General features: G+C 38.9%; 1 protein-coding gene across 1 annotated transcript; it reads left to right on the top strand.

Moving 5' to 3' along the window:
- The first annotated feature begins 5,156 nt into the window (after positions 1 to 5,156).
- On the top strand, positions 5,157 to 23,344 carry tmem200ca (transmembrane protein 200C, genome duplicate a). Its single transcript, XM_017489466.3, has 2 exons — positions 5,157 to 5,668; positions 21,108 to 23,344. Exon 2 carries the CDS (start codon positions 21,141 to 21,143, stop codon positions 22,752 to 22,754), a length of 1,614 nt encoding a protein of 537 aa, XP_017344955.1. The 5' UTR covers positions 5,157 to 5,668; positions 21,108 to 21,140; the 3' UTR covers positions 22,755 to 23,344.
- Positions 23,345 to 24,081: the final 737 nt, after the last annotated feature.

Raw genomic sequence — 24,081 nt, 5'->3', positions numbered from 1 at the left:
TTCATCAGCCATTGCCCCACAGAGACTACACTCAAGCTGATGAGATTCATTTGAATGCTGACTATTGGGGAGGCAGAGCAGGAAGGATGAGAGCGATGAGTAGTGTATCTGCTCCAGCAGTGTGCTGTATCTTCCAGCAAACTGGGCAGCAGCAGCAAAACTGCACGTCAAAAGCCAGAAAGCATTTATTTCATTAAAAGCGCACACTTATTCAACTCATAAAATCCAGCCTTATGCTTTTGTTTTAATCAGATGAAACTTCAGATATGGCTAAAGCAATGTCAAATCCCTAAAGTTATGAGATTTTTATGCTTCCTTAAATGGTAATTAAAACTCAAACAGAATAGCTGTTATATTTGAATGAATGGTATAAAATCATTGGAATATCTTTTTTATACAAAATGTTAGGGATATATGAGTACCATACAATTTAATGATGTAAATATCTCCTCAAGCAGTGGTCATCGTGGTCCAGTCACTACCGCACAAATAGAACTTAGATTGGCATGGCTCTTGATTAATGATCCTCCAGTCTCTGCAAATTAAACTCATACTGAGCATGGGTGAGTGTACTAATCAACTCAAAATAGATACAAATCCAAGCACCTGACTGGTTGTACAACAACGGTTTTGTAATAATTGTAATAATTTCCTCAGACTTTCCACATGTACACAGTGCATCCGGAAAGTATTCACAGCACTTCACTTTTCCCACATTTTGTTATGTTACAGCCTTATTCCAAAATGGATTAAATTCATTATTTTCCTCAAAATTATACAAACAATACCCCATAATGACAACATGAAAGAAGTTTGTTTGAAATCTTTGCAAATTTATTAAAAATAAAAAACAAAAAAGCACATGTACATAAGTATTCACAGCCTTTGCCATGACACTCAAAATTGAGCTCAGGTGCATCCTGTTTCCACTGATGATCCTTGAGATGTTTCTACAACTTTACTGGAGTCCACCTGTGGTAAATTCAGTTGATTGGACATGATTTGGAAAGGCACACACCTGTCTATATAAGGTCCCACAGTCAACAATGCATGTCAGAGCACAAACCAAGCCATGAAGTCTGTACTGTCTGTAGACCTCCGAGTCAGGATTGTATCGAGGCACAGATCTGGGGAAGGGTACAGAAACATTTCTGCAGCATTGAAGGTCCCAATGAGCACAGTGGCCTCCATCATCTGTAAATGGAAGAAGTTTGGAACCACCAGGACTCTTCCTAGAGCTGGCCACCCGGCCAAACTGAGCGATCAGGGGAGAAGGGCCTTAGTCAGGGATGTGGCCAAAAACCCGATGGTCACTCTGACAGAGCTCCAGCGTGTCTCTGTGGAGAGAGGAGAACCTTCCAGAAGAACAACCATCTCTGCAGCACTCCATCAATCAGGCCTGAATGGTAGAGAGGCCAGATGGAAGCCACTCCTCAGTAAAAGGCACATGACAGCCCGCCTGGTGTTTGCCAAACGGCACCTGAAGGACTCTCAGATCAAGACCAAGACAAAGATTGAGTTCTTTGGTCTGAATGGCAAGCATCATGTCTGGAGGAAATCAGGCATCAGTCATCACCTGGCCAATACCATCCCTACAGTGAAGCATGGTGGTGGCAGCATCATGCTGTGGGGATGTTTTTCAGTGGCAGGAACTGGGAGACTAGCCAGGATCGAGGGAAAGATGAATGCAGCAATATACAGAGACATCCTTGATGAAAACCTGCCCCAGAGCGCTCTGGACCTCAGACTGGGGTGAAGGTTTATCTTCCAACAGGGCAACGACCCTAAGCACACAGCCAAGATAACAAAGGAGTGGCTACAGGACAACTCTGTGAATGTCCTTGAGTGGCCCAGCCAGAGCCCAGACTTGAACCCGCTTGAACATCTCTGGAGTGATCTGAAAATGGCTGTGCACCGACGCTCCCCATCCAACCTGATGGAGCTTGAGAGGTCCTGCGAAGAAGAATGGAAGAAACTGCCCAAAAATAGGTGTGCCAAGCTTGTAGAATCATACTCAAAAAGACTTGAGGCTGTAATTGGTGCCAAAGGTGCTTCAACAAAGTACTGAGCAAAGGCTGTGAATACTTATGTACATGTGCTTTTTTTGTTTTTGTTTTTATTTATAATAAATTTGCAAAGATTTCAAACAAACTTCTTTCATGTTGTCATTATGGGGTATTGTTTGTAGAATTTTGAGGAAAATAATGAATTTAATCCATTTTGGAATAAGGCTGTAACAGTGAAATAGTGAAGCGCTGTGAATACTTTCCGGATGCACTGTATAAATCTTGTATAAAAATTTCATAAAAATGTATAAAAACTCAGGCTGAAAGGGTTTTTTTTTTTTTAAAACTTACTTTCAGATTCTGCACATGACTAAGTTTGAAACAAGTGTATAAACTAGTTTATTTCGATATTTGACTTTTTTTTTTTAATGTAATTAAAATAAAAACATTTCTGTTTGCCAAGCCTCCAAGCTAAAAGATCACTAAGAGATGTATTCATTTTGCAGAGTAGCACAAAGTCACAGCATGGAAATTTGTAACTTTATCGTATGAGCAGAACCTGAGAATGTTTTTATCAGGAAGCTCACATTTTTTCCCCATTCTGATGTTTGATGTGAACATTAAGTGAAGCTCTTGATTTGTGTCTGCATCATTTGATGCATTGTGCTGCTGCCACATGATTGGCTGATGGGATAATTGCATGAACTGGCATGTGTATAGGTGTTCCTATTAAAGTGGTGTCAGGATACCATGCACACTCAATCACATACTCAATTAAACCTAGGGGCAATTTATCTTAGCCAAACCACCTACTGGCATGTTTATGGGAGGTGGGAGGAAACCTCCACACAGACAGTCCACTGAGCTCAGGATTGAATCTATGATGCATTTAAAGCATCCTGCATACAGAGAGCTTCACTGTGTGTTTGAATAGGGCTGGTCAATATCATTTGGTAATCATTTTACCAAAATTGCCCTTCACAGAAAGCTTTAATATGAAAAGATACATAATCAAATGTTGTGTATGATGATTCACAGAATACAGTACACTATCCAATCGATGTAATCATTTCCGCCAAAACTATGCTTTGGGTGGCAAGGTGCTGCAGAGTCCCCCAGTTCTGGGCTTGGGTTACTGCCTGTGTGAAATTTCACAGTGTCTGTGTGAGTTTCCTCCAAGTTCTCCAGTTTCCTCCCATTTGCCCCCAAAAGTATGCAGGTAGGACGAGTGGCTGTGCTAAATTGTTCCTAGGTGTGTGTGTGGGCGCATGGTGCCCTGCAGTGGACTGGCATCATGCCCGGTATTCTGGGACATGATCCGGATCCATTGTGACCCTCACCAGGATAAAGAGTTCACTGAAATTGAACGAATATTTTCTTTAACCATTTTTAAAAAGTACTTGTTTATCACAACTGCAACATGTAATGATACAACAGTAATATAGTGGGGTTTTTTTTAACAAGTATATGTTGGTATAACACAAAAAGGAATAATTTCACCCTTTTCACAGTAAGCCACTTTACAAATTGCAATTTAATTATGTGCAAATTATACTCTATCAACATGAACTTCACTCAATCAGGTTTTAAATGAAGCATTTGATGAATTCGTTTAAATAACATGTAAAATGGATTAGAGATGCAATGTAATTCTATCGAAATGCTCCGTGTCACGGTAATTATGTGTGGCTTTTCCCAGACCTGCTCTTATAGAACGTTTTAATAACCATATTGATAGAAATGATGCAACCGGCAGCGGTATTGGAACAATCAGAACACATCCTTTCTTTCTCAACCCACTGGACTTGAACAAACAATTAGTTTTCAGTAATTATGTGAAGATTTTTTTGCATTGGTATGCCAGGTACACTATATGGCCAAAAGTATGTGGACACCTGACCTTCGCACCCATATGTGGGCCTTCCTCCAACTTTTGCAGAATTATCTAGAATGTCTTTGTTTGCTGTAGCATTATAAACGTGCCTGAACTTGTTCCAGCATGACAATGCCCCATGACTATGTTACAATTTTTAAATCTTACTCAACATAACCTAACTGTAATGCTTACCTCCATACTGGTATGTCTTAACAGTCAGGTAGGAAATATACAGAGCAGGAAACCGGGATTTTCTTAAAAGTATTAAACCTGAAACCTAATTATTAAACCTATGTGGACTAATTTATATAGACCCGCTTTGTTTAGAGCTGGACTTACAATTGGGCTTGACTGAGCTCTAGCCTATGGGCCCCGCCCAGTAGGGGGCCTCACTCAGTAGGGGGCCCTGCCCACTAGGGGGCCCTGCCAATTTTACCTTTGTTTGCTTTGTTGAGCTATATGCCAGTGATTTTATTTTTCATTTAAAGTTTGTTGATTGGCCCTGCCCCGTGTAAGCTAAATTACAGGAAATGCTCTTTACGTTTCTGTTGTAAAATATACTCAGAAACTGCAAGTGATGGGATGTAGTCATATATATGGTGTGAGTCAGCCTAACACTGCCTGTGTATCCAATCTATCAAATCTTAGCACATATCAACAACAGATTTTTGTAAAGATTCATACACTCAGTATAGATTTTGCCATTTATGTTATAGAAATTGTTATGACTGCAACCTTACCTAATGGTCTTTGCATGTTTTTCAATAGGCCTATTTTTCATGTCAATAATAATTTTTTTTGTCGTTGATTGCAATGCACAAAAGTCATGATCACTCTGAACTTTCATTTATTTGTTTGTTTGTTTGTTTGTTTGTTTGTTTGTTTATTTGTTGGAAAATGATTTAAGCTTCAATCAGTTGTCATATAAATAAAATGATTCCGTTTTTTCATTGGCTTATGTAGGATCCATGTTGTTCTTTTTCATTTAAAGTCATTTATAGAGTAGATAGAGCCCGAAACTGACTCAAGCCCAGGGGCCCCATCTCACTAAGTCCAGCCCTGGCTTTGTTCTTCCATTACCCAAAGTACTTCCCTGGTGCTTTTATGTGTAAAATACCTGCTGGCCTTTTCTAAAAGCTGACTGTATTAATCAGTGTCTCTCTCTCTCTCTCTCTCTCTCTCTCTCTCTCTCTCTCTCTCTCTCTCTCTCTCTCTCTCTCTCTCTCTCTCTCCTGATACGGCGGTATCATAGCAACAACAGCCGCGAATCCGCGCAACATCAGCATCCCGCCATCATGAGAGCAGTGTTGCTGTTTCCTTATGAACTGCCCTGTGTAGAATCTCACTGCACTGGGAAAATTAGCCTTTGGCTGCTTGATGGGAGTTGTAAGTTGCAGTTGGGGCTGGTGTATAGCCGAGTGAAGGACTGTCCGGGTTTTAAACCGTAAGTGGAGTGAGAATCACTGAGAAACACTGACTCCAATCTGGCAACCCCGCCTGGCTGTGAACTCTCCATTCCGGACTGGGCGCAGCGCCGTGCTGACGGACTGATGGACGGATAGACAGATAGAGGCAAGCACAGGGAAAGAGGGAGAGGAGAAGAATGAATGGATTTGCTGCTGTAGGTAATAAGAGCATGGAGCCGAGCAGTTTCCCTGTTCATGCGGAATTACGCGCGGGTTCCCCGGTTTTTCCTCACTGCGCAAAATGATTCTCTCGGTGGACAGAAACTTTTGTTGATCATCGCCTGAATTCGGATATGACACCGATGCACATTTCTCACTCGGTAAGTAACGTTGCTGTATAAATGACTATACTGCATTTATTTCTCACATACTCATCTTATTGTCCTCCCTTCCACCCGTGTTGCCTTTTTATGGACACAGTCACGACGCAGGAGCACAATTATCTGTATTTTTAACATTTCCACTATTCTCCATCCATAGTGGTGCTGTTTTTTAGGACCACAAGGAGCCACTCCGATTTAAGCTAGGGTTCCATACATCACTGTAAATGTGCACGTAAACACCAGAATAGTGAGCTCTGATCGATCATACGCTTACACACACACACACACACACACACACACACACACACACACACACACACACAATTCCTACAGTTGTTGAGACCATGCTCTGACCACTGCCTCCACATTTCCTCTCAAAACCATTGATTTGAATTACAAACTGCTTTCATGGGCTGGCTGTGAAAATATCAGGCTGATCTATAAAAGATAAAGCACAATAACCAATGTGTAGAAGAGTCTGAATTATCAATAAATACATCATCATTTCTCCTTCTGCATACAGTATTGGTGTACTGTAGTTCCACCAGTGCAGAGTAAATGCAGAGGGACGGTGTACGTAAGTAGCTTCATCTGTAGCAGCAAAGCACATTCTCATTGACTTTATAGACATAGCTAATTATCTGGGGGTTTTTTTCCCATATGCATGGGTCATGGAATTTTATTATCATCCATCATTTCTGTATATTCATGTGCGATCCAGTCGCGTCAGTCCACAGCAGCCGGATCATGGTCATCTTCAGTGCATGAGTACATGCACTGCTGTAATTGTGTTGTGCACTCGGGGGCTTTGTCAAGGCTCAAGGAGCCACAGATACAGTTCACTAAATGGTGGAGAGAAGCAAGGACCTCACAGGACTTTTTTTTTTTCATCAGTCAGATCAGAGTCTATCAGAACATTGTAAACAATGATCATCTGATCTGACCATCTATTACTGTACATAGATATTTTTTAAAAGAAATGTGAGCCACAAAGGAGGGATGTGTGCTGTTCCATCAGGAGTGTTATGAAAACTATCTTGGAACAGAATCTCTTTACCCTTTCCTGATAAAAGTATCAAACAATTACAGCATAGAACCTAGTGAATATGTATCTATATATCTGTATCAGAGCTGATGCTAACCTGAAACATTGAATCGATACATGATTAGAGCTGATGTTTTTCCGATTTATTCCGCTGACGTGTTGTATCCTGTGAATACTTACTGTGTTGACTGACACAGCACAAGTCATGCACATGAAGACAGGATATATTCTGTCTTAAAGCAAGAATCACTGCATCTGTGATGTTTCATATGAGCTGGCAAGAGACGCTTACAGACATTCAGCTCAGTTATTAAGAGGATGTCAGTATTGACTACATATCAGAAACCGAGATCTGATAACTATATCTTACTGAAAATAGAAGTGGTACATTTCTTTCTATCTGTCATTCTGTAAAATGCATGCCTTAGACATTTTTAACGTGAAAAATTCAAGGGGAAAAAAATGAACAGTGAGAGAGATCATTTTTGGCAGCCGTAGCTGATCCCTGTAACCACCTGAGGTTGATCTTTTGAGCAGAGCTGATGGATTGTTTTGTGCTGGAAGAATTATAGCATGCTTTTATGCTCCACAATGTACTGTATCACTCCCATGTTTCACTATCCATTAACCATTTCTCTGCCAGACGTTTGATTATTATGAGTGTAGTCTTGACAGAAAAGTAGAATAGTTTATCAATCAACTAGCTAAAACTAAAGCTTATATATATATATATATATATATATATATATATATATATATATATATATATATATATATATATATAATCATACTAAATAGTTTCAGAAATTAAAACAAAATCTAAAATAAAACAAAGGCAACCTGAGTTGCGTGAAAAACATTTTATAAATGGTAATGTTATTTATTGAAGCAAAAAAGTTATCCAGTACCAACTGGTCCTGTGAGAAATGTATTTTCCCCCGTAGTTACTAATTCCCTATACATCTATGAAACTGCATTCATAATGGGGTTCCGCTGGACTAGACACAACTAGGCCTGATTACTGTAAACCCTGTTCAATCACATCAACACTTAAATAGAACTTTTCAACAGCATGTAGTTGGTTAAAAGGTCTTACCCAGTAACACACTATGCCAAAGTTGAAAGAAATTCCAGAAATGATAAGGAAGAACGTGATTGAACAGTAGGTATGATGTTCTTTTTGTGGAATTCTGTGTTTGGTTTACATCAGATGTAACAGGTCCGCTGTCTTCCAAACAGTTCCCCTTTTGACTCATCAATCCACAGAATTCTATAAAAAGCACATCATACCTACAGTCAAGCATGGTGGAGGGAGTGTGATGGTGTGGGGATGCTTTGCTGCTTCAGGGTCTGGGCAACTTGCAATAATTGAGGGAAACATGAATTCTGCTCTCTACCAGAAATTCCTAAAGGAGAATATCCGGTCTTCAGTTTGTAAGCTGAAACTCAAGTGCAACTGGATTATAAAGCAAGACAATGATCCAAAGCATAGGAGTAAGTCCTAGTCCTAGAAGTAAGTGAAAGACTGATCTCCTGTTATCGGAAGCATTTGGTTGCAGTTATTGCTGCTAAAGGAGGCTAAATTCGTTTTTCATGGGGGTGATAGGTATTTTTTGCTTCAATAAAAAATAATAATAATAAAAAATGTATTGTGTGTTAAATCAGGTTGCCTTTGTTTTATATTGTATTACGTTTGAAGATCTAAAACTATTTAGTATCAAATATACACAAAAACAGACAAAATCAAATACTTTTCCACAGCAATAATATATATATATACACACATACACACTGTATATACACACATATATATGCATGTATGTATATATACACACACTACACACACATTCACCATCCACTTTAATAAACCTGCTCTTTTATGCAGTTATCCAATATCATGCCAATCATGTGGCAGCAGCACAATCCATACAATCATGCAGATACAGTTTAGAGCTTCAGTTAATGCTCACATCAAACATCAGAGTGAAGAAAAAGTGTGATCTCTGTGACTTTAACCATGGTTGTTGGTTTGAGTATTTCAGAAACTGCTGATTTCCTGGGATTTTCACTCAAACTGTATAGCTGAAGATTAGAAGAAAAAAAATCCTGGTCTTTTCCAGTCTTCATCTGTCCAATTTATGTGAATCTGAGCCTGTGATAGGCTCAGATTCTTGTTCTTGGCTGACAGGATTAGAACCTGATGTGGTCTTCTGCCTTTGTAGCTCATCCACCTCAAGGTCTGATGTGTTTTGCGTTCTGAGATGCTTTTCTGCTCAGTACAGTTGTAAAGAGTTTATTTGAGTTACTATAGATCACAGTTGAAATTTGATCCTAAACCTGGCTTATGCTTATACTGAGACCTGTACTCATAATTTTTTGCACTATTTAAGAAACATTGGTTCTTCAAGATTTATTTGGATAGTAACAGGTTCTTATCTTCCTACAGGGCTTCTTCTTGACACTCCTTTCTAATGGGAAACATGTTGTTATAGACAGTGACTAATTAAAATAAAAACTTCTGCTGGAACACCACCAGAAGACCATAGATGCACCTTGGAATATTTTCTTTAAGTCTCTGGAATTGTATTGGAGCAATGAAGGCCATTCTTCCAAAACATTTCTAAGATGCCACTCCAAAATCACTCATAAGAACTTTATATTGATTTGCAGTCACTCTTTCCTCTAAGGGGACAGGTGGACCTAAATCATGCCAGCAAAATGCCACAGCATAGCAGAGCCACAAGTTTGTCTTTTATTAGTTGCTTGTCTGTACATAGAACCTTTCAAAGTTTCCCCAAAAGGGACCATTTAACATTTATTATTAAACATGTACAGTGCCAGTGGTATCTGATATGTATATATTCATCACAATCTGTACTGTGTGACATTCCTCACTATGACAATTCAGCAGGAGCTCAATATCAAAATCTCATTAATCGGTGTCTTCCATAGGAGGATAGATTTCTGTTTCGAGTCCAATTTCTCTATAGGTTTCTATCTCATGCCATCTCCTTGGCAGTGTCCTTTTGGCTTGCTCATTAGGCTCATATTGCTCATTCTAGACTCTAGCTTCTTTGTAACAATATGCTGTTAAAATTGCTTTACAAATAATATAGAATAGAATCGAATTTGTTCTCCGAATGTATATCACTTCATTTATTATAATAGGGGCCATAAGGAGTGTGAAGATTTACTTATATAGCTGTCAGCTTGGATGAATAAACCAATAAACGAATCTGCCATCGCCTCTATTGTGTCTCTTACAGCTAGAATGATGCTATATCCTTTATTCCATGTCGCATGAAGTAATGTAGCTCCTTGTGGTTTATTCAGGGGGTTGAGCGAAAATTTGTACTTTACCATTTCAGTAGATGATAGTTTAATTTCCTTAATTATTCATCCATGCTGACTGCATATCAAAGTAAACGTTCACACTTTGACAACTCAAGGACACACTCTTGTTCATGGCTAATGACTCACTGTAATAAAATGCATCATAAGACTATAACATTCACCGTCTGAGTTGGTGGGGAAAGTTAGCTAGATGCTGCATCGTCCTTGTGGGAGCTGAGTGTGGAGATTCTGTGTTTAGAACAGGTACAATCAGGGTAATTGTTAGTTTAATGATTGTGTTCTTCACTGGGGCATATTTCACTGCTCATTAAACTCTATATAAGCTTATCACTGGACCATATGGAGCTGCCTTGTTATTAGAATATACATAAGTGGAGGGAGTGGAATATTAAGGTTGTTTTTTATTTGTTTCTGCCAATCCAAAAATTTTGATTAAAAAAATGTCTGGACATACAGAATGGTCACGGCTGCTCACTGGTGTGCTTTAGAGGTGTATATTTCCCTTTTCTAGATGACACGTTACTCATACACTTTTCCTAATGTAAATGAGTGCTGAAAGTTAGGGCTGATATCACATCCTCTTTGTTTTGTGTTGTATCTCAGCCTCACTCATGTTTTCCTCCATTATTATTAGCTATAATGTGCCACTTGGGAATGTTTTCATTCTGCCTTAATAGATTTGGTGGACTGTAATTGCTATAGCCATTTCAGGGTTATTAACAGCATAACTTTAGCTGCTCCTGCTCTATCATTTTTATCTTTTCTCATGCATTTAGGTAAACACTTCATTAGATTTTCTCACCGCTCTGCTGCCTGCTCATCTTTAACGTCAAATGTATATGGTTCAGATTCATGCTGTGCATGGCCCATCCTCTGACCTATAAATCTCTTCCACTGACGTCAGGGACCACTGGGAATTCATGTTTCACCCTCTCAGACACTTTTCATCACCTTATTTACACTTATTCTCTGCTGTTTGCTTTAAGGTAAGGAGGATATAGCCCAGGGGTGAGAAACATATGGCCCATGGGCCAGGACTGGCCTATAAGGATGGGCGATATAGATTTAAAACTATATCACAATATTTCATGGCATGTTTTGCGGTAATGATATAAATTTCGATATGAAAATAGTAACATTCAAGACTATCTTTTTTGCATACAGTGAAAAAGTCTTGAGAGCCGTGCATTGCATAGTAAGCTCCTTTTTGGGGGATTAACTGTTATTCCTCGTCTAGGGTTGGAACTCTGGCTTTCAACATGCTTGTTCTCGTTGTACGTGTGAGATGCCCACATTGCAGCTCGTAAACACGTCGTCAACTATATCGTCAATATCGTGGAATGACAAATTCTGATCGCTGGGAGGAATTGTACTGGTATATCATGGACAATACGATATGGCACAGCACTACATTGCCTAATAAAGGTTATAATACGACCCAGAGAATTTTGAATCTGTGCTTTAAATTAAAATCACTTAAAATTTTAAGTTTTGAAAAAGAGCCAGTCTCTATTGCTCTACAAGGGGGCATAATGTAATTTTCTGGACCAAAATAATGTTTTCCAGATATGCAAATTTTCATTAGCAATCTAAATTTTTTTACAATGTAACCATGTATTTTATATTTAAAAACAAAACAAAACAACAACAACAGTTACATAAGGGGTTTCACTGCATGCGGGTAAATACGTATGCAACTTCAGGAGCTGAAGACGCAGGTGTGTTAGCAGCAGCGGATCTATTCCCTGATACTACACTGTTTGGTTAGTCAGTGAGAGAGGGACAGGTTTCAACTGTTACTGTTACTCAAATTAAATGTCTTGGATGAGTTGTAGTAATGTTGTGACACTGGTACTGTATAACACAGCTCATGCTGAGGTCTGGAAAAGTATTACATTTAAAATTACAAAAAGCATTCTGGAAAGAGTATGGTTATTCTTTTATGAACATAATATAAAAGAGTCAAGACTCCACGGTTCTGTCCATATTCTTTTAGACGTTTGTTTGTTTGTTTTTTGCAGTAACGCATCTTCTCTAGCATCTCTGATGGCACATTTCATGATTTTCCTTTTCATGATAGTGTTAGTGACTTTAAAAAAAAAAAAAAAACTAGCCAGAAAACTGAATATAGAAAATCTGGAAAGTTTGAAAGAAACAGGAAAGAACCTGATATAATCATGACTGCTTGGTGCCATGTCATGGCAAACTCATGACTCCATTTCCATTTCCAAACTAAAAACATGGCTATTGAGTACACCTCCCAAAACTACACACAGACAGGTCACCTTCTCCTGAGGACTAATCAGAGACACCTGTTCCCAATTACACTCTCAATCACAGCACACATAAAAGTGACTCTCATAGACAGTGTCTTTGCAAAGTATTATGCTCAGTTGATCTACCAAGTCTTAATCTAGTATTTGTTAGCCTGGTATTGGACTTTGTTTACTTTGACCTTGATTTCTGCCTTATCGCTTGACCACTCCTTGTCTTTGTTTATGTCTTTTGCGTTGCCCTCTGGATATTATAATCTTCATTAAAGCTCTTAACTGCAATTGCATCCGGCCTAACCTCCGTTATGTGATTTACGTGACACTTGGTATTTAAAGAAATACAGTATATTAACAGCTCACTTTGACCTGAGTAATTCCATGTGTTGCTTTATCCATTCAGAAAGACATGGTGGTCTATTCACTGTATATGTTGTTTTGTTTTGTTTTTTGCAAAACCTGACTGTTAGAACATTACTAACTGTTGCCGTTGCTTGATTTTATCTTTAAAGCCACTAACAGTTTTCTGTCAAGACTATAAAAAGATATATCTGATGTCATGCATGCCTTTAAGCACCACTTTCCACATCTCCCGTTTGCTGGATTGTGAATCATAGAAGTGATGCATTGTGAGGAATAAAACTATGCTATAATTCCTCCAGTACAAAGCAATCTATCAGCCCTGCCCAGGAGATCAACCCCAGGTGGTTTTGAGGGATATTCTCTCTCCTAGTCTCTCTCTCTCTCTCTCTCTCTCTCTCTCTCTCTCTCTCTTTCTCCCTCTCCAAATCTGAGCTGTAATGGAAAAATGCTGGGGAGTACCCAAAAGACATGGTACACTATGTTCTTCAAATGACCATATTTGGATCTAACAGAAGACAAATTTATGTAATGTTGGCCTTTGTATTTGTAGTTTTCCACCACTGTTGGGAAAAGGATCTCAATGACCACTGCACTGTGGCATTAGATTCATCACCACAAATTAAGAAAAATGGCCACTATATTCCCAGAAGGGAGCAATTGTACTAGTGTCTCTGCGTGTCGTCCTGCTACCTCAGGTATGATTTCCACGTTTGTGGAAAGCGAAGTCAGTATATTGGTCTTCTGTAGAACACTCTACCATCAAAACACAACTACACTTGCTGGTGCATACAGAAATAGCAGATCATTTTGCAGTCTATATTTCTCAATATTTATCAGTACACGTTGAAAGAAAATGTAGTTCTGTGTATACTGATTGCAAATTTTTCCAATCTAACCCTGCAGGAATTATTTTATTTTTTTTAGCTTCATGAATACATTGAAGTCTATAAAAAGACAACCATAGAAAACATACAAGGCAAATTCAACAAAAAAACAGTGCTGATTTGAATAGAAAAGTGTGCAGTATAACAATTACAGTTGGGTGACAAAATAAAGGAATAACCATCATGAAGGGCGTTAGGAAGGTTTTGGGGCATTATTAGTCACCAGAACAGCTTCAGTGTGCCTGAAGGGATGAGCACCATTCTTCTAAAGGATTTTGATGACGGTGGTAGAGAGCAGCAGAATCTCCTGTAGGTTTTCAATTGGCTTGAGAGCTGGTTTAAAATGTCTTTGTCTTCATTTTCTCCGAGAGGTATGCAAATATTTATACGTAACTTTATATATCTATGTGAAAACAGGTCTCTACTAAACTGAGAATATTCCAAAACATATCTAATCAGTGTCTCACTTCCCAGTCTTGTTGCGTTTACTCTGATAGTTTAGGAAATCAGAGAGAGAAGAAATTGCTCCACTGAGCCATTGTGTGATCCAAGCTGTCTGTTATCATTAGCTGCATCTCCAGGTATCTTTTCAGCCATCTGTTTGTCAACCAGATGTTGTATAGAAAAGCTCATTTATCTAGCCTCTGTGTGTTTCAGATGAGAATTTAAACTGAGTGTGATATATTTGTATATTTCACATTAGAATATTTGAATATTTCCAATTATATTAGAATAAAACTGATATAACCACTCTACCAAGATTAGAAATTAGGGATTCGTTATATTTGTTATTTTTAATTAGGGATTTGTTTTGTTGCTGTTGTTTTGTCTCTGTCGACAGATTCTTTGCACAGAAATACTCAATTTCTAAAATCCCAAGGAAATAATAAGAACACTTAGCTAAAAGATAAAGCATTTTCTGTCATTAAACTCAGTTGTGATCCATGGCCACAGCAAGAACATGGAATAGGGAGCATTCATGTCAGAGTTAATGACAGCACTACTATGCCACCACAACAACATGGAATGAAATCACCGTAAGACCTCAGTACTCCAATCTTATACTGTCTACACAGTGCCCTCCACTAATATTGGCACCCTTATTAAATATGAGCAAAGACTGTGAAAAATTGTCTTTATTGTTTAAGCTTGTGATCTTTTGTTTAAAAAATTCACAAAAATACTCTGCTCACATGGATATCAAACAATTGAAAACACAACATAGGTTTCTAAAATAAAATAAAAACTTTGTTAAATATAGGTGTGCAATAAAATATAGTACAGATTAATTGTATTCCTTAACCCCTGACCTACTTGTACTAGCATGAGGATATGTTTATGAAGGAAATTATAAAGCAAGTCTGTCAATCGTCTTTGGATAAGGTTGCTTGCCAACTGCTATAAATGTAAATGATACAAACCCTGCACACTCATGAGGTATCTGTCTTGGAATTAATGCTAAGGCATATTTTATCCTGTATATATTTCCTTATGCAGACATGGAAAACGCATGCCAGAGGACGAGTCATTTTAGCAAAACCAACAGAAGTAATTAGCAAAACAATATAGCATTTTTTAAAAATAACTAACAACTGCTAAACCTGTTGTTAATGCTGTATGGGCGCTAAAATAAAGGTCACCTAGCAATAGATTTGTACATTGTAATGTCCACTATACCAAGCTAATACTCTTAATGTATTTTATATTTAATGTGCTTAAAATACAGACACCTTTTTGCCTTTTCATATTAACTATGTTCATTACTCATTAATCAACAAAGTCCACATTAATAAAATAGCACCTTTTCCCACTGGGTTATTATGCACATATTAAAGGGCTGTGTGTGGTGTTATTTTGAGTAATTTAGACATCTACATCTCTGTGCTTGCTCAGTCACAGATTACTGATGTAGATCCTCAGAGTTTGACTTGTTGACTTCAGGCTAGCGGTGATAAATGAGCAGAGGCAGGTTGGATGTATCTGATGTGCCATTACTTGGTTTATGGAACAATCTGTAGTAAGAAGTTCCTAGAGAGCCAGTACAAAGCTCTATTCCTCTACATGGTTCCTCTTAGAGAGGCCAAGATTCCATGTTTGCAGACTTTTGTCAGCTTCTTGTTTGATCAATCTGAAATGCATTCTCTTTTAAGCATGTAATCATTCCCATAAGCGGTTGTAACACTGCCTATTTGGTTGTTTTTTGTGTATTGGTGGCCTTGTTTTCATTTTACCGGGTCTATTTTTATGCTGGTGCAAACGTTATTTGCTGCTAAAATGAGTTAATTGCTCATTTGTATGGGTATAAGCCGGCTCTTTCCCACTTGTACCCAGATGCTATTTTCATAGTCAGAAGAAATGAATGTGTATGCTCTAGCATGGGTGGAGTGGCACAACAGGGGATGTGACATTCAAAATTCACTGGTGCAGTGGTATTTTTAAATTTTGTTTGAAATCTTTCAGTTTGAAATGTTGACATGACATTACAACCCCTGGCAAAAAATTATGGAATCACCACACTTGGAGGCTGTTCACCCGGCTTTTTTTTTTTTTTTACTTTGTAGCAAATAAACAAATCACAGAGATGACACAAAACAATTTTTGTTTAATATCTGAACATTCTGGCTTTGTGAAACATACCTTTTGCCAGGGGTTGTATACAGAGAACATCATATAATTAATTGAATCAGTAAAATGTCCATGAAAATTATGATAAAGACAAAGAATTAGCAAATATAAACAATACATTCTAGAGTACTCACACATGACTGAAGACCTAAAAAGGCAAAACAAGAAGAACTTTTTTAAAGGTGAAACTGGAGTTGATTTGATTAGGTATCACAGCAGCATATATATATACATTTGTGAGGCTTAGCATTTAGCACGTTCACCTCACACCTAGAGGGTCGGGGGTTCGATTCCCACCGTGGCCCTGTGTGTGGAGTTTGCATGTTCTCCCCGTGCTGCGGGGGTTTCCTCCGGGTACTCCGGTTTCCTCCCCCAGTCCAAAGACATGCATGGTAGGCTGATTGGCATGTCCAAAGTGTATGGGTGTATGGATTGGCACCCTGTTGAGGGTGTACCATGCCTTGTGCCCGATGCTTCCTGGGATAGGCTCCATTTTTCCACGTGACCTTGAAGAACGGATAAGCAGTATAGAAGATGGATGGATATATACATTGCCCTTTTTCCATTTTTTCTACTGTACAGTTTGGGTGAGCCTGTGCCCACTGTAGCCTCAGATTCCTGTTCTGGGCTAACAGGAGTGGAACCCAGTGCAATCTTGAGCTGCTGTAGAACGTCCACCACAATGTTCAGCATGTTGTGCGATCCTTTTCTGCTCTCCACAGTTGTAAAAAGTGGTTATATGGGTTACTGTAAACTTTCTGGCACATCTCTTAACAAGGCGTTTCCGCCCACAGATTTGCTGCTCACTGGATGTTTTTTGTGTTTCACACTGTTCAGTGTAAACTCTAGAGACTGTTGTGTGTGAAAATCCCTGGAGAGCAGCAGTTTCTGAAATATTCAAACCAGCACTTCCTGCACCAACAAACATGCAACAGTTAAAGTTACTGAGATTATATTCCAGATTTTTTCCAGTTCTGATGTTTGATGTGAGCATTGTGAACTTTGCAGGTGTTTTTAACATACAGTCATGAGAAGAAACAAGTACACCCCATGGAAATTGTTGCCTTTTTTGACATATATTTTCGACAAGCAAACATTTGATCATATTTGAAACAGTGCCTATTAATAAAGTTGATACAGTATACCTGAAAAAAACACAAGGAAAAAAGCTTTTTCAATCATTTATTCAACAAAAATATCAATAGATGTGATATTCTTCTGTGGAAAAAGTAAGTACACTGTTAGCCTCAGAAGCTAATATTGTCCCCTTTACCAGAAATAACTTCTTGTAGGCGTTTTGCATAATTTTCCACCAGGCTTGCTGGAATTTTTGACCACTCTTTCATGCAATATTCTTTCAGTTGCAAGATGTTTGAGGGTTTTCTTGCATGTACTGGCCGTTTCAAATCCCTCACAACATTTCAATTGGATTCAAATCCAGGCTTTGACTAGGCCATTCCATAACCCTCCATTTCTTCTTTTTCAGCCATTACTTGGTGGATTTGCTAGTGTGCTTAGGATCGTTATCCTGTTGAAAGGTGCACTTTCAGTTCAACTTCAAATTTTGGACAGATGGCCTGATATTATCTTCAAACACTGAGGCAGTGAAGCAACCTCAAGCCATAACATTTCCACCACCGTGCTTCACAGTTGATATGAGGTGAAAAACTAAGTTTGGTCAGCTGTGACTGTGGAAAAACAACTCTATCTTTGATTCACCTGTCCAGAGAACATAATAACAAAAGGCCTGGTCTTTTGCCTATATGCTCATTAGCAAACTGTAGTCTTGCTTTAATGTTCTTTTTAGACAGCAAAGGCAATCTTTTCTTCAATTTCTTTCTGATTGTAGAAGCATGCACTTTGACACCCTTAGATGTAAGACTTACTAGCAGATCCTGTGATGAAATTTTTTGGTGCTTGGAGACTTCTTTTTGCCTCAGACAATCTGCTCTCTGGCTGAATTTGCTGGGACAGCCAGTCCTGGACAAATCGCCAGTCATTTGAAATCTGTGCCACTTGTAGATGATTTTCCTTACAGTGGAATGATGTACTTCAAATAATTTGGAGATATTTAGCCTTGCCAGACTCATAGGCATCCTCAACCTTTTATCTGTAGGCGTTACTCTTTAGATCTTGGAATAATGACACCATACACCTCAATAGCCAAGGGAACCCCAGACACTAGATGTGAGAGGGGTATAAATAAGACAGGTTCCACCTGCACTCCCTAAGCAGGACCTGATCACTGGTACCCAATCTCGAACACCTGATTCTAATTTTATGGATTTGAAGGTGTGATAAATGTAGATGTGTACTTACTTTTTCCATGTGACTGATCTGTTTTTTTTTTGTCAATTTAAATTGTGAAAACAATTTTATGTATCGTTTGATAGAGTGTATCAACTTTATTAATAGGCACTGTTTCAAAGAAAATAAAATGTTTGCTTGTCCAAATATGTCAACAAAAGAAAACCCTTCAATTTCCATGGGGTATACTTATTTTTTCACATGACTTTATATAGCTGCAATCTTATGCCTTATTTTTTGCACTTGTTGCATGTTGATAATAAATATAGGTTTTGATATTATTTAGCACGTAAATTTAGCACCCAGCAGAATTCCGACTGCATGTGAAGAATTACCTCTCCTAAAGCAAAATATTCCCAGAAACCATATTAGAACATTTCATATAATTCATCCGTTTTCTGAAGGGCACAGAGAAGGCCATCACTTTTGTGTCTCGGTAGTTTGTGCTTGTGCATTACATCATGTGTACAGACACATCTGTCTGGGTGGCAGAGTATAAATGCTCTCCTGGGCTCCCACACACAGCTGCTAATCTGGCACACTCTCCAGGTATGCATAAGACACCATGTCACTACACTGCACACACAGGTTCACAGTGACAATGCTTCTATGCTTTTAGACATCACATTCACACACTAAATGAACAGATCTCTTCTAATCTGCTCAGCTAGCATGCCCTTTGATATATCATTAATCTAAAGTAGTGAGATCATGTATACATGCACAAAGCGCACCCCCCCCCCACCACCACCACCACTACTAGCACTGATTCGACACTGTTACACAGTAACATATGCTGTAAATCATTATTTACTCTTTAGATTATTTATATGCAGCTGCTTTGCACAGATATGCTGTTTACTTTATCCTGATTCTGTGCCTCTTTTGCTGTATATGTTTTTATAGGGGATTGATGATATATGTATGTGTGTGTGGGGGTGTGAGGGTGTGTGGTGGCTATATGCATTCTAAATATAACCATAAGTTAAAATGGTTTGTAAATTGGGAGCCCTATGTCTTACATTGCTAACAATGTTGGAACAGTTTAATGTATATGGATTTCAGATGTGTATTTGCTAAAGCAAATTGCCTCTGAATGTTAATGTGTATGTGAACATGTGTATGCATGGTGCCCTGCGATGGACTGGGATCTCATTCCGGGTGTATTCCTGCCTTGTGCTTAATGTTCCCGGCACAGGCTACAGATCCACCATGACCCTTACCAGGAAAAAGCAGTTACAGAAGATGATATGGATTTCTCACAATTTAATATCATTCAGAGATATATGATACAGTAAAGCCTTTAAGCTAGCAAAATGAACACATGCCTTTAATAATCAAATTGCATGCAAACATGAGTTAACAATGACCTTGCCTAAAGGACTAAAAGCATTTCTGTAAAGCAGTATGAATCTGTATTATTATTATTGTTGTTGTTGTTGTTGTTGTTATTATTATGCCATGATGTGATATAAAATTTTACTTGCTTTATAATTGCTTGTCCTCTGTGTTACCCTGCAGTTAACCCCCTAGATATAAATATTTGCAAGTGTCTACATTATGTGTACAAATGACTGCTTTGGTTATGTTTTGATAATTAATATTATTGTATTTTAATGATTGACTGAAACAGTTCTTCTTTGTCAGGGGAGTTAGGGGTTGCCATATACACAATATATGTCCAAAGGTTTGTGGACACCTGACCTTCACACACACACACACATACACACACACACACACACACACACATACACACACACACACAAATATACTTTTTGAACTTCCCATTCCGGATTTAGTCCCCCTTTGCTGTTAAAATAATCTCCACTTTTCTGGGAAGACTTACCACTAGATTTTGGAGCATGGCTGTGGGGATTTATCCATTCAGCCCCAAGAGCATTAGTGAGGTCAGCATTCAAAAGTCAGTGGTCAACAGTCTGTTCAGTGTTCCAGTTCATCTCAAAAGTGATCACTGAGTTTGATGGCAGGGCTCTGTGAAGGTGGCTGTGGCTCAGGTGGTAGAGAGGGTTGTCCACTAATCGTAGGGTTGGCGGTTCGATTCCTGGCCACTCCACATGCCGAAGTGTCCTTGGGCAAGACGGTGAACCCCAAGTTGCTCCCGACGGCAAGTTAGCACCTTGCATGGCAGCTCTGCTACCATTGGTGTGTGAGTGTTTGTGTGAATGGGTGAATGGGTGGATAAAAGTGCTATATAAGTGCAGACCATTTACCACTCCAGTTCTTCCACACCAACCTTGGCAAACCATGTCTTCATGGTCATACTGGAATATGTTTGGTGAAGGGAATTCTTTATGCTACAGCGTACAAAGGCTTCCTATACAATTGTGTGCTTCCAACTTTGTAGTTGGAAAGTTTGGGGAAGACCCACATATGGGTGTGATGGTCAGGTGTGCACATACTTTTGGTCATCTGCTTCTGTGTGACGATTGTGTTTAAGTTATTTAAAATCTGTCAGATTAATCTTGTGGATTTACTATAATATACTGTATATTTCTGATATATATGTATATATCTGAATACTGATTACTGTCAGTCTGATTCTTTCACTGTCTTTCTGTCAAACACAGGATGATTAGGTGATCACCAGTTCGGGCCTCATTATGATTGCTACTGGAGGCCTCTTGAGAATCTCAGCAAGACGCCAAGATTCCCTCCGTGCCAAAAACCGGGCAGAGAACAAGCGCAAGAGAAAAGCCAAGAAGAAGAGAAAGAATGAGGTGGTGGTGGTGAAGGGCAAACTGAAGCTCTGTTCGGTCTCTGGGCTGATTGCTGCACTGGGCATTATTGTGTTGCTTGTTGGGATTGCCTTGGCTGTACTAGGCTACTGGCCTAAAGGAAGTCCGCTTTACCCAGGACTCCTCACAGTTAAAGGCTTACAGAAACCAGCCTTTACCAATGACAGAGGAGGACCCAAAGCAGTGAACTGGACGACAAGTGGTAAGGTTATTTATCAGCTGGATAAAGATGTTAAAAGCTCTAATTCTACTAATGGCACAACTGAGGAATCGCCAAAATTGGGTGTCTTTGCTGAGTTTTTAAACAGACACTTACATTCAGACAAACTAAAAGTGTTTGGACCATTGATAATGGGCATTGGTATCTTCCTGTTCATTTGCGCTAATGCAGTCCTGCACGAAAACAGGGACAAAAAGACAAAAATCATTAACCTTAGGGACATTTATTCAACGGTTATTGATATTCACAGTTTGCGATCCAAGGACAATGCTTCACTTAATGGATTTGTGAACTATATGCAATCAAAGGGGGTAGAAGGCAATCCAAGCTCTGTATACAATGCTGCTATGCTAGCAAAGGGCTCATGGCCATCTTCAGGATCTTTCAAACAGGACCAGGATAGCAGGCCGTCATCCAGAAACTCATCTATTGGCAAACTGGAAGACTTACCTTTGGATAGTCTTGCCATCACAGACACAGTGTATAGCATTTGCAGGGATCAGTCACCAGAGGCGAAGCAATGGGAGACCAAAACAATTGTGACCTCCTCAGTCAATGCTTTCACACTACCATTGATCAGGCTCAACCACAGGACAGCAGGAAACAGAAGGGGTTCGGATAAATCTGGGGAGACCACAAGTGAATGTCTGGATTCGGATGCTATTCATCACTGCTTGGAGTCTCTAGTGGCATCAGGGAGCATCAGGAAAGCCAAAGTGAAGACTCCTCAAACTCGAACCATTATTTCCCAGAACTCAGTGGAAGTTTATAAGGGTAGCAACAGCCTGCAAGAGATGCCACACCTCTCTCTTCAAGGCTCACGGGTGCAACTCCTTCCTGCATCCCCTGGCCCTAAAGTGACAGGCTCTCACCTGTCCTTAAGTGCCCTATCAGACTACTCCAGGTCCATTGACTTGGGAATCTGCCCGTCCACCCCTGTGAACCGGCACATGGATCGAACCAGGCGACGTAGCTGTCCTCGACTGGAAGGCCCAAGCAGTGGGGGTTATATCAAACTCGAGGGTCTTGGAGGGGAGTCTTTTGAGTCCACTGATATGACAAGTTTTAGTCATGGAAGTTCTTCTGAGCTTTTGTCTAAAGGGCACGTTTCAAAAAATCCCCTTGTCCAGGAGGAAGATGTCTCCAGTGAACCTGACCATGACATGATCAGACAATACTCAAATAAAGACAAACTGGTGATGATTTCCCAATCAGACACTACCTTAGAGGACCTGGAAATCGAGAGTGTAGAACTATAACTGAGCCACCAGAAGAAATCAGTGAATTTGCAAGGTTTAATAGAGACATTACATACTAAAGTCATTACAACAATCGATATTTTCCTTTTTACTCTTACAGTGGAAATGGATACATTTACTTGCTGTAATGCCTTGGGTACTAATGAATATATTATCTTCCTTTCTTTGGAATTATGTTTAATGCCTTCCCAGACCAAGAATGAAATTTTAAAAAAAACTTGCATTGCAGAGAAGAGCATTAAAAACATGCTGGCATGCCAGGAACATTTATAATTGCTATTTAATAAGCAAAGAATATATATAAAGGAAAAGCAACAAAAAAAGTTTTGAAGTGTGGTAGCACATCGCTACAAGGTTCCATTTTTGTATTTACAGTAGAAAAGCAGTATGTGGCTGTTCCACCTGTCCACCAGTGTGTTTCTTTCTAATAAGTAATGGGGAGTTGCTGTCTCAACAGCATGTATTTTATACTGTAGTGTCCTTGCACTTTTTTTTTAATTAACCAAATTAATGATTTTAATGGTTTGACTTGATACATAGCAATATCTTCTTTGAAATATCATCTGCCTGAGGGAGACCCATTATGTTTGCATTTGACTGGGGGGGGTTGGGGGGGGGGGGGGGGGGGCGTTTTTATTACAATTGTATGTTTCTTTTTAGACGTCTTGCCTGTTTGGAAATGGCTGTAATGCTTTGTGCCTGAATTCTGAACTAAGTACACCCTCTAGCACAATGACCCGTTGTCAGAATCATAAGCATCAATTCAAACGATCCTTATTCCCTTGAAGTGTTCCTAAAATCCTAAGTGGATTTTTTGTTTTGTAACTCATTATAAGTGTATAATACCATATAGTATGTTGAACCATGCCATCTTAAATCAGTGTTCCTTGTATCAAAAAACACAAAATCACAATCTTCATATATTGCAGTATTTTCTCAAATATAAACTAGAATCATGAAACTGATGTCAAAGTAGTCTTTGAGATTCTGGTATTGAAACACCACCACACAACTTCCAGGTTTAACCTGATTTTCCAATATATTAAAGCAGTTCATATAGACTACACCTAAAAGCCGTCTGTTTTTCATCAGGATGTGTGCAGACTACACTGATCATTTTTTGTTTACTTTCTTGTCTCATCTATCATGTTTTTACAATATAAATGACAGAATAAGTACTTATCAAACAACATGTGATGGACTTAGATGAAAATGAATTACTCATTTAAGACTCATGCTTGCTTCCTGCATGAAAAACTTATTTTTGAACATAGCAGTTTTAGTTTACTATACACATATAAACTAGTTTGTAGACAAAGATGGTGCA

Source organism: Ictalurus punctatus, chromosome 1 (genome assembly GCF_001660625.3).
Source record: "Ictalurus punctatus breed USDA103 chromosome 1, Coco_2.0, whole genome shotgun sequence".
In the NCBI taxonomy this organism is placed as follows: Eukaryota; Metazoa; Chordata; class Actinopteri; order Siluriformes; family Ictaluridae; genus Ictalurus; species Ictalurus punctatus.
Note: the sequence above shows the minus strand (reverse complement) of the source record. Positions and strands in the feature narration are given on the sequence as shown.

Excerpts from the sequence above, each read along its gene's own strand:
- tmem200ca (XM_017489466.3), top strand. The coding sequence starts at position 21,141 with ATGATTGCTACTGGAGGCCTCTTGAGAATCTCAGCAAGACGCCAAGAT.